Source organism: Rhizophagus irregularis, chromosome 1 (genome assembly GCF_026210795.1).
Source record: "Rhizophagus irregularis chromosome 1, complete sequence".
Taxonomy (NCBI): domain Eukaryota; kingdom Fungi; phylum Glomeromycota; class Glomeromycetes; order Glomerales; family Glomeraceae; genus Rhizophagus; species Rhizophagus irregularis.
This window is the reverse complement of record NC_089429.1, coordinates 6,533,154-6,549,403: the sequence shown is the minus strand read 5'-3', so window position 1 is coordinate 6,549,403 and position 16,250 is coordinate 6,533,154. Positions and strand designations below refer to the sequence as shown.

The window sequence follows — 16,250 nt, the reverse complement described above, 5'->3', positions numbered from 1 at the left end:
TTCAAAAATAAATTTCATATAATGTTAGAAAACTCATGTATTTTGTAATTTATGAGTATTCAAATATTAATTTAAAAAATAAATTTACTTTTTTAATTCTTAACGTGGATGATTATCATGATTTACATGAATCTCGCACTCCAAGCGTAACATTTATCAATCGTATTTCGCATATAGCAACTACTTTACTTAATACTAGTGTCGCACCATATATTTACACCATAAATGGCGTTGATGCTGTGTTGCTTAAGAATATCCTTTATTCACAATATATGACCAGAATTTGCAATTAGCTATAATGCACAAAAATCCACCTGGATTTCGATACGTTATGATGCAGCCCGAAATTTTGATACAACTAAACTTGTTGATTTCATACCAAAAAAATATGAATGACTATTTAAAAGTGTTAACTAAACTATTTGGGTAATATGTAACTTATTCTTTGAAGTACGATCATATTTATTAAATTAACCAATATTCAATTCCAATAGAAATACAAATTTAATTTGATGCTAAATGTTAAAGTCATGTTGTTGTAATTCCATGATCCATCTTGCTCATTGGCCTTTTGGGATTTTAGAAGTTTAATTAATTATCTCTATCATTATAAAGATAATAGGATAGATAAAGAAAGAAAATTAGGGTAAGGGAAATAAGAATAAGAGAAATTAGGATAAGGGGAACCTTTACATGTTTCTCTAAATACCCGTGAAAGTTGTTTTTTAACTTTTCATCCATTTTTCAACGAACTATACGCAATTTAGCAGCGTATCCAAAACCTTAACGTATTAATCCTTCACCTTTTTAGCACATGCAAGTTGAAATATTGTATAGTCTCATATTTGTTGCACGTTTTGATTGCTCATTAGCCTTTTGAAGTTTAATTATCTCTATCATCATAAATATAATAGGATAGATAAAGAAAGAAAATTAGGGTAAGGGAAATTAGGATAAGGGAAATTAGGATAATAACGAACTATACGCAATTTAGCAGCGTATTCAAAACCTTGACGTATTAATCCTTCAATTTTTTTAGCACATGCAAGTTGAAATATTGTAAAATCTCATATTTGTTGCACGTTTTGATTGCTCATTGGCCTTTTGAAGTTTAATTATCTCTATCATTATAAAGATAATAAGATAGATAAAGAAAGAAAATTAGGGTAAGGGAAAGGAAATTAGAATAAGGGAATTAGGATAAGGGGAACCTTTACATGTTTCTCTAAATACCCGTGAAAGTTGTTTTTTTAACTTTTCATCCATTTTTCAACGAACTATACGCAATTTAGTAGCGTATCCAAAACCTTGACGTATTAATCCTTCACCTTTTTTAGCACATGCAAGTTGAAATATTGTTAAGTCTCATATTTGTTGCACGTTTTGATTGCTCATTGGCCTTTTGGGATTTTAGAAATTTAATTATCTCTATCATCATAAAGATAATAAGATAGATAAAGAAAGAAAATTAGGGTAAGGGAAATTAGAATAAGGAAAATTAGGATAAGGGGGACCTTTACATGTTTCTCTAAATACCCGTTAAAGTTGTTTTTTTTAACTTTTCATCCATTTTTCAACGAACTATACGCGTATCCAAAACCTTGATGTATTAATCATTCACCTTTTTAGCACATGCAGGTTGGAATATTGTAAAGTCTCATATTTGTTGCACGATTTGGACAATCAAAAAATCTTGGATATCGTACGTTCATAGATTTGTTAGACAATTTTGTTACTGTTACATTGGGTGTATATGCTATATTATTTAGAGGAAATAATTTTGATCAATATATTGAAACAGTCAGTATTTCGCTTATGGACAGTAATGAGAAGGTTTGGACGAAAAAATTATGACAAAGTGATTCTTGCCTTGTATATCTGATATTCAATATTGGATTTCTATTCATCATATTCATCATCCAATCATCAATACTCTTAAATCCCAGTTGCAAATGTTTGATGAATATCCTGTTGAAAACTTCCACAGTTTATAAGGAATACATCCGGCCAGAAAATAGTTAAGGCGGGATGCAATTTTTATTGATCATCATAGGAATGATAATGGAAAAAGAATCTGGATTTTGATGATAAAGCGGACGGCAATATTTCTCCTATAATCTTTTGAGAAAATTTGGATTAATCAAGGAAAGCGAAAATAAAAATAGAGGGTGCAAGAATTAAAAAACAATACTACTATTACTAAAAGATTACCCATTGGAGCGCTACTTCTGGCTATGGTTTCTCTCCAATCAAGGCCAATTTGTGATTATTGTAACAATATTTTGTAATGGATATGTACTCGTCTGTGGACATGCGTACTAAGCCGTGTCCTGAGATACGACATGCAAGTATTTTCCACTTCGGATCTCGAAGCGGATTTTCGTGATCCTGATGAGTTAAGTCGTTGGTTGGCAATAAAATCGGAGGTGCTGTCAAAAGTTGTAGAAGAAGAGGAAACCATGGAGCGGATCTCCAGAACGGGACTAATATTGTCAGAGATGCTTTTTCGCGTATTGTCTTCGCTAGGTTGGGATCAAAATGTATCTATTGTTATAAGTATTTTTCATTACCCATTGAATTAACAAGGTCATTTAATGAGCGCTTAAAAACGGAATCTGACGTTGAAAATGAATTTGATTTACCACCTGTCGATGAAATTCCACTTGAACAAGCAGAAAGTGTTGAATAAAATAATAATAAAGATATATATAAGAACTTGTGGAATCAATCTCGGGTATTAAAATGTAATAATGTATTAAATAGTATATTACAATAAAGTAATTATGTTTAGCTAACTTGAAATTGTCTTTATTAGCTTTTTTATTCAGAACGCAAATATTAATTAAAAGATAACATGGTGCGATTATAGAGCTTGTATTTTACTTTTGTATTTTTATTTTATGATAAATGCTTTAAAATTGATTATCACGTTTAGATCGATTACGATCGTACAACAATAAAAATCAGTACATTACCAATTTTTTTTTTTTAGTAAAATGTGCTTATAAAGCTTATAAACTACCTAATCTGTAGAAATTAATGAACTAATGAAGAGGTATGTTAAAAGCAAAATTTTATTTAGGTTATCGATATTAGATATATTAGATATATTAGATATGTATTGCAAAAAAGTATCAGCTTTTTTACTTGACCCGTCTGCATAAGGTTAAAAATACCATATTGGCTGCTAAAATAGGCGGGAAAATAGCATAAATGCAAAATTGGACTTTTTATTAACGTTAAATAATGATTAATAAATAATTTTTTTTAAAATTAGTGGTCTATTCATTGGCCAAAAGTTAACAGTATCTGAAGTTCGGTATTGAATTTCAAGAACATCCCAATGTAGCCGAAACCGGTATTGCCAGTGTATATAATGTGTCAGGATGGGATGAAAATGAAGCAAGGAAAGCATTTTCAATGACAAACATTCAATATTCTTATGGAGGTAGTGGTACATCTCGAATAATAAAAAATTGTGATTCTTTCCCGAAGTTAAGAACTATTAAATGCGGATCACACATCTGTGGGTTTACTTTAAAAATTTAATCGATGCCAATGAAAAATTTCAGGAAAAGGCAACATTTTGGTTAGTATTTTACGCTTAGTTATAATATAAAAATTTAATATTTTAATTTATTTATTTAAATTTACAGTATATTCGTCAAACCACATGAATACAAATGTCAAAACGGAATACGGTTTAATTGTACACCAAAGATTTAAAGATTTACACAAGTACGTTTAGTATATTCAAACATATTTTTTTTATATTTATTTTTATTTAAAAAAAGTAACTTCATGTTTACAATTTGTTATTGCTATAACGTTAATAATTAATTCTATTACGAATAACCTTTGTTATTTTATATAAATTATTTATAGATAATTGGGTCAATGGCAAAAAAAGAAGTTTGAACATTCTTACCATCCTAATGGCTTTGATTTTGAGGTAAACTCGATTTTAAAATATAGATTATTTAATATTAACGTAATTAATAATTAATATTAATATTTAATTGCAGTAGTGTAATAGATGAATGTTATATATGGCACGCTCTAATAATACACGATCTGATGAATGCTGTAAGTAATTTTAAACAATAATGTTTGTATTATCCATCTATTTTTTATTAATATTTTATTGTTTTTATTAAAGCATTGTTACATAAAGCTGGAAATCACGTCGTTGAGGGAATTATAAAAAATAAGACTGATAATTGTCCAGTTAAACTTTACCATATGATTCCAGAAAATTTAAGTGATTGCCCATTTATTGTAACAATATAAGTAGGTAAACATAATCATTCAGCTTTACCGCCTTACAAGACACCATACAATGTAAGAAGTCAACTTTAAAAAATATTTGATAATGAAGATATACTTGTTTCATTCTGTTCCATTGTGATCTCGCAGCACATTTCAAATAAATGCAAAGGCTGCTTCAAAAATCTGGCAAATGTTATCTGAAGATAAAAAAGTGGGTTTCTTCAATTTTGAAATCACCATGGATCATAAAAAAAAAATTAAAATAGTCCATTACAACCCTAATAAGGAACAGAGGAAACAACCGAATTGCTTCATACTATTCCGTCGTGATCTCACAGCCCATTTTCAAATTTGATTTAACAGCAAGAAGCTTTTAGCTGGTATGTTATGGCATAATATTTATAATTACGAAGTAATTAAAAACTTACAAATCAATTTTCACTGATAATTATAAGTAGGGTCTGTGATTAAAGCTATTTAAATGGAAAGGCAATAAGTGATTTGCATCCATCCAATCTAAAATCAATTAAAATATTGAAATAAGTAGACGCTCAAGCACTTTCTGAATTAGCATATATTTAAATTGATACGACATTTAAAAGAATTCATGGTATTACAAATGAATGGGAAGTAGCAGTATATCAGCCTCAAGTACAAAAAAGTAAGTTAAAATGAGATTAATGATAATATCTATTAATTTTTATTTATAATTACTGATTTACAAATTTAAAAATATTGAAACAGATAAACTTATTTGAAGACTTATTTAATTGTATTAAAAGATATATAGGCGAAACAAAGGATTAGGATGTACAGTATAATTGCTGACCAATATAAAGGACAAGCGTTAGGTAAATTAATAATTATATATTTTAATTATTTTAATGATAAATTTATAATGTTAAAAAAAATTTTTTAAAAAGTTTAGGAATTAGGACAGTATCCACATCTAACGCCAATTGAACACGTACAAATATTTATAAATTATGTCAAGTTCATTATAAACGGTAAGTTCAGTTATAAAATAACAATTTTTTGGAAATTATTAATTATTGCTGATATTAAATTGTTAATTATCTTCTTAATTATAGAATCATTGATAAGAAAGAAAATTATCAAGAGAAATTTGGAATTCTATGTATGCAATACCTTCTTTAAACACGCAAGAATAAATCTTAGAAATATTAAACAAAATCGAGTATTGTAAAGAATCAGGAACCGCAGGTAGTTAACAAAACTATTTGGCTTTTAATATCAATCTAAATCGATTACAATTACTAAATTTAATTTTATTAAAATTACTTAAATAAATATTAAACGTTAAATTTTTATATAGACTGAGTGAAGGATAGGCGTGTTCCAAAGCGAAAAGCTAAAGCACAGGAGACGGCGGAACAATGGCAAGCTCGACTAAACCGAGAAAGCGAACGAAAACGCGCGCAAGAAAGTGAAAAGAACGTCTAGAAAGCGTTCGCAAAAGAAGAAACGATAAAAAAGAAATGGGAATCGATGAGGAACGTGTTCTTCGCTTAGCACAGGAAGGTAATCGTAAACGCGTGTTGCGAGCTCGTAATAAGAATCAACTACAAGATCGGCAAATAAACGAACCAAATGACAACGAACATATTCAAAGAGAGGATGATAATAGATACATGCACGTCAGATCAACAACGTCTACTACTATTAGCGAGGACGATCACAAAGTATTGCAGAAATTTCGTAACAAAATGAATAATATCCAGTACAACACTTGCCCGAATGTAACGAACGGATCACAGATATGACTCTCATCATGGGCGAGTGTTGGGTTTTATCCTCCTTTATCACCTCTTCTTTCTCTTCTTTCTCCGCCCCCTTCGCCTTCGTATATATGGTTTAGATCAGATTTCACATGTATTCACCAAAATGGATCACACTATTTGGTTCCAAACACCAAATAATGCTAATGTTGGAGAAAGTGCCCATGCGAATATAAACTGTGATGGTCGTGACATTTCCCTTCTTTCTGGAATTGGTAGGTAAATATTATTTATTTTTATTTACAAAATTAAAAAATTTATTTTTTAACGAAGACGCGATTTTTATAATAGACAGTGGGAGAGTGTACATATTCATAAAAAAAATATAATGGTTCAGATTCCTATCGAAATAAGTCAGACCTGTTTCAATCAATTCAAGTCGAACAAAGATCAGGTAACATCTTAATTATTTTTAGTAAATTCTTAAATTCTAATATAATTTATATACTTATATTTTATTATTATTTTAGCATCTACGACTATATCTACAACTTTAACGCCTATTACTCAAAATTCAAATTTTCACTGGACAAATTTAACTCTATATAGACATCCCGATTAATGAAATTCGTATTACTCTGTCTTTTATTTTTTTTTTATTGAAGTTCCATAGCATGCATTATAATCAATAAATCGAAAATTAATAATACGACACCATTTTTTTTTTTGATATCCCGCCTCAAATGATTTCTTTTATGCAAAATTCTATTACAAATAATCGAAATGATACACCTAATTCACCACCAAATACATTATTTTTTCCTAAACAACAAGTTCTATCTTTTGATGTAAATTAGATGAATCATCAGGTGATGGAGAAGAATTTACAACATGATTTAAAGATATTTTTAAAGAACAACGAATTTCTGTAAATCAGATTTATGATCTTAGTGTAAACAAATAGGATGGCAAAATTTTACAAATAGTTTATGGAATTTTAGTATGCGTAATAACAATCGATCAAATTCTTTTTGTAATTACTGATCAATAATAAAACAATAAAAGACTTTTTTTATTTTGTCAACAAATTTTGATTAATGATATGTATAGCGTAAATGTATTACGTAAAACATATGACAGACCTAATTGTTATTGTTATACATGCTGCGATCGATCGATCGCGTAAAACTAGTTTATACTATTACATATAAATTATATAAAATGTTTCGGCCATTTGTGAAGTAATTTGAGAACATGCTCTTAAAAGAGGATATCTAGAATATATCAGAAAAACAAGTTTCTATAGGATTAAAATCAAGAGAATAAGAGGGTAAAATATCAACACGACCACCAAATGCTTCAATATATTCTATAATATCTTCATAATGCCGAAATTTTTGAATTAGTAACGCATTTTTATTAATTATTTAAATCTTAAAAGATTACATAATTTTTTATAATTTTTTAAAAATACCTAAGACATTAACATCAAACCATTAATGACTCTATAACTAACCGACCTCTATCTAAATGATTTAACTAACTAATAAATTTTTTAAACTAATATTTTTTAACATTTTTTTTTTTTTTGATTATTTAATATTTTCCTGTTTTCTATATTTTCCGCTTTTCCATCTTTACTACCCCCAAAAAATTGATATAAACAAACAAACAAAGAAAATTGCTTCTGTGAAAGCTAAATCAAAACAACCAAAACAAAAAAAAACCCCAATTAATACATTAAAAATAAACCCCATTAAATTTACGCCTTGACGGAAACATATTCGAAGTACGATCGAAAATTTTCCACTCGATCGCGTGTTCCGCAAACCTTTTCCAACGCAAACAAAACAAACCTTACTATAAATTTGTTCAACCGTTAATCTCATTTATTCTGGTACTAAATCCATTGTTCAACTTGTTATAATCTTCAAGCTCTTCTTTGCTTTTAGGTACTATCGAAATCGCCAATAACTTAGGACTCGCTAATGCATCTTCAAATTGTTCATCCTCCGACGGAGGATGTGCACTGTCGTTTGTCGCGTTCCTGTACCGTTCATAATGATGAATTCGTGCATTATCAAGTACAAGAACATTTTGTTCGTTATTTTAGCCTATCACACTTAAATATATATTATATATTTACATTTTTTTTTTGCCGGGATAAAAAGGAGATTCTCACGTGATCTCAAATTTCTACAATTGGTTATTTAATCAACAACTAATACAAGTCAAATTTTTCTTCTTCTTTTGATAATGCAACATATTACTATCCTGATTCGGATAGTTCTTAAGTTCTTATTATATTTCTAATTAGGGCTTGATTTTTCTATCCATAAAATAAATAAATAAATAAACTAATACAAGTCAAAAAAAAAAAACTTCGCTTTTTATAAAAAATTGGTTAGGGATCGAGAAATTGCTCCCTTTAAATTTATTTTATATTAAAAAATTAAATAATAAAGCTTTTTCAATATAGGATTAAATTTTTTTATTTTTATTACTTTAATTCAGTGGTGTGGTGATAAGATTTTTCCACCAAATCCACTTGTTATCTTATATTAAATGCGAAAAAATATCATTATCCAGAGTTGCTTTCAAAATAGTCTAATTCTTCTAAGTGTAGTTTATAGTTTTTTCCATAAAATCTGGAAAACCCTCTAGTCAAACTTAAAAGAGATGAAAAGAATGGACTTTTGAAATTCATCTTCAAATTTAATTTATGAAATTTTGGAAGAATGTCAAATAATATATGTTCTTGATATCTTGATATTGATTTAACCGCATTTCAATTTCTTCCCCAGTAACCCCCATTTTTCATCCCACGTGATGTCTATTGAACTATTGATCTCTAATTTTTTATGTAAAAAGTTACTACTATATTTAATGTAATTTTACATTTATCAAACTGTTGTATGAACAACATAAATTAATTTGACGTAAAAAAATTTTTACGTGTAATTTTATCAGTTAGTCGAAAACCTAGCTTAAATAATCTCTGTAGTTTCTAAACTATAATGTCGGTACTTGGGCATACCCAATTATTCGGTGGGTTTGAGGGAAAACACACGAGCAAAGTAACCTCCACAACTAAATCTACATATTTCATAATTTTCTTCCATAATATAATTAGATGGATTAGAATTGCCCTTTATATTAAATTAATTTGACGATTATTCTCATAACCATTTCTTGATAGATAATTCTCAGCTACACCTCCAGAATACGAATTATATACTGGACGAGGTGGAAAGGGTATAAATTTTTTATTAATAATTAAGTCTTCGATAAATTTGAGGTGTCCGGTAAGGATGGCTGGTGCGTCATTTATCGTGAAAGCTCCGGCTGTTAAATAATGAAATAACTCTAAATCGTTACAGCTGCCTCTTGTGAAAATTTGTAACGATAAAAAGTATATTCTCTTCCAACAAAAACCTCAGGTGCTATGTAAGGAAGTTTTCCATACATAGTCAACATTAATATTATATTTCAATCAATTTCGGGTCATAAGTACCGAATTGAATCATCAATCGTTGCATGAAATATCTTAAAATAATTTTATATATATATATATATATACTAATATTTGCACAACTTCCTACCGTTATGAAATTATTCCCTAATCTGACAGCGTGAAAGAGAGCATGTGCTCTCCATACTTATAAATAATCCATTCAGCACGAGCATGGGGATCTTGAGACATAGAATACCAGTTACGATTGAGGAGGACGAGTGACATAGGTGTAAACACATATCTGAAGATTTCAACTTTTAATTCACCGTAAAGTGACTCCATTTTAAAAAAAAAAAATTAAAATTTTTAGGTAAAATGAAAGGTATTTTTTGTTTTTTGTTTTTTAATTGAGGAAGGGTTTAAAGAGAAAGGATAAAAAAAAATATATACATTTTGCCCGTTTTTTTTTTAAAAAAATAAAATTTTACAATAACGGCAATAACGATAGGACGTTACTTTTTCTCTTTCATCATAAACAAAAAAAAGGAACCTTATTATTTCATTAGTTTATCATAAAAATCTTAGTTCATCATAAATAATAATATAAATATTTGGAACCGAAATGGCTGTATAAACCAAAATATATATATACTTTTTTTTTTTACAAAATGGTCATCGGAATGTCCTATCAAAAAAGGATAAATTTCCGTTGTAATCGTAACGCTAATGAAACCATTTATGTATTTATTTATTGTGAGAATTTTTTTAAAAAAAAGGAAAGTGAAAGGGGCTTTAAATAAATTAGCTTATATGACTAATTAATTAATATAATAATAATAATAACGTACGTATGGAGAAACAAGAAATATCTAGAAAATTCGTGCAAGTATTTTCGTTCTTTTTTCCCGATTTAGATCTCCTCAGTTTCCTTGCATGCTTTATCTCCCCAATCACGCCATCTTTTAATTTATATTGATTTGTATAAACTATATAACAGACAAAGAAATAATTTTTTTGCTGATAAACGTAATACTTTATTAATTAGTAAATGATAAAGAAAATCAAAGTAGAACCGGAGTTTGAGACAAAAAAAAATAAATTATTTCATGGGGCAATGATCAGGGAATCTTAATCTAAACCAAAATTTATTTATTATCAAAAATTAATTCTCTACCAATTAAAATTAATATACGTGCCATGTGACAAACCGACGCTGTAGTTTTATTTTTTAGCAATAAATTTGAGACGAAACCTACTGTGAGTTTCAATTATTCTTATATCACGTGAAATTTAGCACGTGAAGATATGACACGATATTATCTGTTTTTGTTACTGTAATAAGTAATTCGTTATTGTCATATCAGGTTATGAATATACCGAATAAAAGCCCATTTGAATGAGATAAAAATTTGATAGAGTTTTATAAAAATTGAAAGTACATTTAAGAGTCGTTTCATCATGTTTAATGGAATGACTGGGAAGTAAATGAAATACTAAATTTGATACTTGCATTCAATATTTATTGATTATGCACAATCATACTCATGAGAACAAAAAAAATATACATATTTTTAAAGTTGAAATCTTTAATGAGCATTAAACAGGAAATATTTTACCTTATTGGTTATTTACATTTATAAAATTTAAAAGATATTACGATACGCAAAAAATAAAAAAGAATGAGTCATAATACACCATGCATTTTTCTTTTTTTCTACAAGACTTTTTTTTCTTTGATATTTATTTTTGGAAAATCAATAAATCAATTATAGTTAACCTACATCTGGAGTTTTTAATTAATGTTGCGTGCTAAAAATAAATTCTAATGTTACACAAACCGATCCAGGCAAAAATGCCATTAAGGATTTCCTTTCATTCCTAAATTTTATATAATATTGTGTTATCATATATATTTTTTTTCTTAATAGTGAATAATGATCTCAATATTTTAATTTGTTATTATACTTTTAATGATTATACGCTATAGTTAGTAAATTCGTCATTTTAATAAAGATTTTGAAACAATTCTATTATTTAGCATCCCAAATGAATTATATAATATGTTTATTTTCTTATAAAAAGGCTTTAATTTAAAGTTTCTAACGAAATTTTTTAATAAAAGTTTTATTTTAAAAAAAACAAAAACAAAAACAAAATATCAAATTCTAATTCTAATTCTCATATCTAAACTAAAATATTTACATAAAAAATTAATTCTTTCTAAACGCTTAAATGCTTATTAAATTATCAAAACATATAAGCATTTAATCTTCACAGTTTCATCCTATGATTGTTTTATATATATTTCAAAAAAAACTTTCCTTAATATTTGTGACACATTCACTTATACTATTACTTACTGAATTACTGAAATGTATGGTGAATTAGATACTTTTAAAGTTCGCTTCAGAACATGAATTATTGTCCACGAAGAAGCCAAATTAAAATAATTTTATTTTACAAGAATTATTGTCTCGATCAGGATAAAGGACAATATTTCTTATTTATAGTTCCCTTAATTAAATCCAATTATTATTATATCCAAGGACAGAACTTTATTATTATTTTATTTTATTTTTTTTATTTTATTTTCTGTCAATGAACATTTTTCTAAAGCGAAAAACATCTGATTGGTTTCTCTTGTGGTTGATCACGTGAGTAGATTGATCACGAGAAAACATAGAAAAATTCAGTGAACTTTTTAAATAAACAAATAAATAAATAAGGAGGAATAAACCATCATTCCTCCTTATTTTTGTTTATTAAAGTATTACAAACAACAGCAACAAGGAGGGAAAATCTTAAATATAATAAATTGTAGATATAAATGAAATGAGATTCTGATAGTTTACTCTTACGATGAACTTATTAGTGATATTTTATATATAGAAATGCAAAGTTTATATCTATTACTTTTTATTTTAATTTTTGTGTATTCATTCATGACTTAAAATTTTAATAAATTTCAAATAATTTTAATAATTAATCATTTTCAGTTAAAGTTCATTTGACTTATCGTGAAATATTTTCAAGAAATTGTAATAAATTAATATTTACACTTTTTAAAAAAGTATTTTAATTTCGTGTTTAACATTGACCTGCATATACAGTATTTGCATGTAGATCATGCATAAAATTGCATAAAGGATTTTGATAAGACGGGAACTTATCAAAATAGTTTACCTGCGTGTATCCAAATGCATCATCTGAAATCTGAATAATCACTTTTTGTGATATTTATTATACCAACTTTATGTACAGACATCACCAAATTTTATATAAATATGGACTGCTATTTTTTAAAGAGAAAATTGTCCTTGTAATTAATTAATTACAAGTACCATCGTTATTCGTATTTCGTTTAAAATTTCATCGATCGTAAGTGACTATTTTAATTTTCGAATGTATTTTACTATTTTTTCTCCTTTATAATATTTGTAATAATTCAATTAATTTTCTTAGGTTTTCCACCCTGTATACGTAAAATTACTTACAAAATCGTTAATTTTTTTCTTACCTATGGTAATTCTAGAAAATTTTTATCATTTTTTTTTATATTAAAAGTAAAGATGTTTGATTAATTTTTAATTTATAAATTCATAAATCAATTCCAATAGCCTATAACAGATGATTTTATTCAACATCCGAATTATTATTATTACTCCCGTACTCGTTTTATTGTTTTATTGCCTCCGCTTATTTATAAAATTATGCCTCATTAAGATAAATTTTTTATTAATTTTTTTTTAATAAATAAAATGAATTAATAATAAATAACTTTTTTCTGTCAATGTATAACATTATTTTCATTAAAAATAAAAGATATAAGCATTTTATTATGGAGAATTTTTGTGTTACATTTTTTCTTAATGATTTATCACGTTTGTTTTTAATGGTTAATACCTCAAAAAGGTAATTACGTAGATCCGTTTTATGTTTTCTATTTACTAAGCATTTCTATTTGTCGGTAATTAACATGGGTAAATTTAAAGAAATTATCGTAATAAATGACATAAAAAGGGTAATATTGGCTATAAACACGTTAATTATTTAAAAAATTAAACACTTATAAAAAAAAAACAGCCCAATAGTGAGATAATGATTTGATGTAGTCTTGTATTGACCGATATTTCATCTAATTCGTTGATATGGTGTTCGCTTCTAATGTAATTGGTTACATTCCGAATAATCTCTTCAATAGTAACTTTACTTATCGGGATTCGGGAATCTTATTCCTACGAAATTCTTTATTATTTTCTCAATGAATTGTTCTTTATTATTTTCTCAATGGATTGTTCTTTATTATTTTCTCAATGTATTGTTTATTATTTCCTCAATGTATTGTTTATTATTTTCTCAATGAATTGTTCTTTATTATTTTCTCAATGAATTAACTTATTTTGTTCTTCCGTTGTAAGTCTCTTTTGTATGATATCTCTGTATTGTACATATTAGATTATCTCTTGAAAATTGATGCAGTATTTGAGTATGTATGAAACTTTGTTACAGTATATGATATATGAAACTGGTTTAATCTGCTTTTGCTTATCAGAATTGTTATTTTGGAATTTCCGCCGTGAGTTCTTTATTAAAACTCATATTTTTTTTTAGATTGATAAAGGAAAAGACATGTACAAAGTACAAATTTTTAATTAGTTACAATTAATAATTTTAAATTATTGATAAGAACTTTTATACATATGAATGATATGATCTTTACATATGATAGAAAGTCAATGATTAAAAAAGTTAAACAAAAGAATTCGCGTTAAATAATTAATTATTATATACTATATAAAAAACTTTTATTTCTAAAGTAGGATAGCGTTTTTTTCTTGGCGTTTTTTTCTGTAAAAAAATTATAGTGTAAATTAATAAATGCGATGTACCGCGAATAAATGTGACTATATTTTGTGCATACAAAAAAAAAAAAATTTATAGTTTAATGATTGTACCGCGAATATATGTGACTATTTTTTTTGTGCATTTGTGACATTCCAGAGGATTTTTATGACATGCCAGAGGACATATGTGACATTCCAGAGGGCGTTCTTTTCGTTTTTTTTTTTGTTTTTTTTCGTTTTATTTAATTCCAATAACTTGGAACTTGGATAAATTTAATCCATTAACTTTAAATTTGATATTATATAACGAGAAAAACAAAAGACATATCTAACGACCTCAATTAAATGATATGTTCAAGTTGAAAATTTCATCTAAAGATTTTGTATTTTATTAAAAAAAAAAAATGTATATTAAAAAAATGTATACTGTATATTATATACTGTATTTCGGATGATACGATAATCAATTAACTGTTAAAGTATATACAGTATATACAGTATAATCTATTGCATTCACTTATCACATCAGCATACAGAGTGTTTATATATATATAAAGCTACTCCGTTCAAATCGTTCGTACCAAGTACCAACGCTTTCGATTTTTTAGCTATATGAGACGTAATAAATGATGAAATTTTAATTAAGCCACAGGTAAAAGCGTAAAACAAACAATAAATAATAATAATAACTGATAATAATTTATCAAGGTTTCTAAAAAATATATATATATATTTTTTTTATTTACAGACGCTTCCAACTAAAACACATTCCTTTTATCCGATTTTAATTTAAAGACGAGACTTGGTGTAAGTATTGGTTTAATGATTTTAATAATTATGATATCGTAATTCTTATTTTACTCTCACATTTCTTTACCAGTGATCCAAGCATATAAAATTTTTTTTTTAAAAAAAAAAAAGGATAGTAGATTAGTTAATAACTTTATCGATTATATGACGAAAAAACGAAATACTCAACTTAAAAATTGAGTAAGACAGAATTATTTCGATAGTTAAATATTTCGATTTATTATTTTTTTCTTAAATTGATGTTATAATTTTTCGATTTCGTATTTTTCTCAAACAATTTTTTCGAAAATGATCATTCGATTATTTTTTACTTTTATATGACGTGATGTTTTTTTTATCGTTTTCTTAATAATATATTATAAACAATATAATGTAAATAATATTAACGTAATAAATTTTATGTGAATCTATTTGCAAATATTTATCTTAATGAATCATTTATGCGTTTGAATCGCAGAATTTTGATAAAAAACCAAAAAAAATAAATGTTTTAATTAACGATATCAATTATTTATTATTACAACGATAAAAAATTTCTATTATTCATAATATTCATGGTTTATTGTTATTCTGCTATGATCAACTAATTGAAAAAAAAAAATGAATTGGCGAATTTTTGATGACAAAGATTTTTTTAAGTGATAAGTGACAGGAAGTATTCGGAATTTGGAATTAAAAACAGGAACGATTCGGGGAATTCGGAATTAAAAACAGGAACTATTCGGAATTCGGATTTAGATCCGTTTTGACGCCCATGCATTCGGTAGGTTTTTCTTTTTTTTGAGAAATTAGATCCGAAAATATCTGCTGTAGCTGCTTAAACAAAGTTTGAATGAATCCATTTTTAAAAGAAATCAACAATCATTTCATCATTTTATAATAAAAAAAAATTTTTTTTTTCTTTTTGATAAGAAACCTTGTTTTTTTTTAAAAAAAAAAAAAATTTTAGATAAAGCATTTTTTTCTTCTTTACTTTCCATTTTTAGAAATTCCCTTGTGAAAAAGAGTTGAAACCAGGAAGGAGGGCTTATAGTACGTAATTTTTTTAATAATGATTAAAATGGTCAAAAAAAAATAAATAAATAAAGAATAAATCGGTCCGGGTAAACAGAAAGAAATTCTAAATAGAATTTA

General features: G+C 26.7%; 5 protein-coding genes across 5 annotated transcripts; all 5 read left to right on the top strand.

Moving 5' to 3' along the window:
• Positions 1 to 3,935: 3,935 nt before the first annotated feature.
• OCT59_001350 (uncharacterized protein) lies at positions 3,936 to 4,624 on the top strand (the record flags this gene model as incomplete). Its single annotated transcript, XM_066139503.1, has 6 exons — positions 3,936 to 3,952; positions 4,026 to 4,086; positions 4,160 to 4,185; positions 4,330 to 4,341; positions 4,417 to 4,480; positions 4,556 to 4,624. The coding sequence occupies 6 exons, from the start codon at positions 3,936 to 3,938 to the stop codon at positions 4,622 to 4,624; spliced, it is 249 nt and encodes an 82-aa protein (XP_065988901.1).
• Positions 4,625 to 5,077: 453 nt separating this feature from the next.
• OCT59_001349 (uncharacterized protein) lies at positions 5,078 to 5,733 on the top strand (the record flags this gene model as incomplete). Its single annotated transcript, XM_066139502.1, has 5 exons — positions 5,078 to 5,120; positions 5,198 to 5,208; positions 5,264 to 5,276; positions 5,361 to 5,407; positions 5,617 to 5,733. The coding sequence occupies 5 exons, from the start codon at positions 5,078 to 5,080 to the stop codon at positions 5,731 to 5,733; spliced, it is 231 nt and encodes a 76-aa protein (XP_065988900.1).
• A 35-nt stretch (positions 5,734 to 5,768) lies between these two features.
• Positions 5,769 to 6,053, top strand: OCT59_001348 (uncharacterized protein; the record flags this gene model as incomplete). Its single annotated transcript, XM_066139501.1, has 1 exon — positions 5,769 to 6,053. The coding sequence occupies one exon, from the start codon at positions 5,769 to 5,771 to the stop codon at positions 6,051 to 6,053; it is 285 nt and encodes a 94-aa protein (XP_065988899.1).
• Positions 6,054 to 6,174: 121 nt separating this feature from the next.
• On the top strand, positions 6,175 to 6,630 carry OCT59_001347 (uncharacterized protein; the record flags this gene model as incomplete). Its single annotated transcript, XM_066139500.1, has 4 exons — positions 6,175 to 6,287; positions 6,360 to 6,370; positions 6,448 to 6,462; positions 6,539 to 6,630. The coding sequence occupies 4 exons, from the start codon at positions 6,175 to 6,177 to the stop codon at positions 6,628 to 6,630; spliced, it is 231 nt and encodes a 76-aa protein (XP_065988898.1).
• Positions 6,631 to 12,060: 5,430 nt separating this feature from the next.
• On the top strand, positions 12,061 to 13,184 carry OCT59_001346 (uncharacterized protein; the record flags this gene model as incomplete). Its single annotated transcript, XM_066139499.1, has 4 exons — positions 12,061 to 12,116; positions 12,801 to 12,840; positions 12,925 to 12,984; positions 13,080 to 13,184. The coding sequence occupies 4 exons, from the start codon at positions 12,061 to 12,063 to the stop codon at positions 13,182 to 13,184; spliced, it is 261 nt and encodes an 86-aa protein (XP_065988897.1).
• Between the last annotated feature and the right edge of the window lie 3,066 nt (positions 13,185 to 16,250).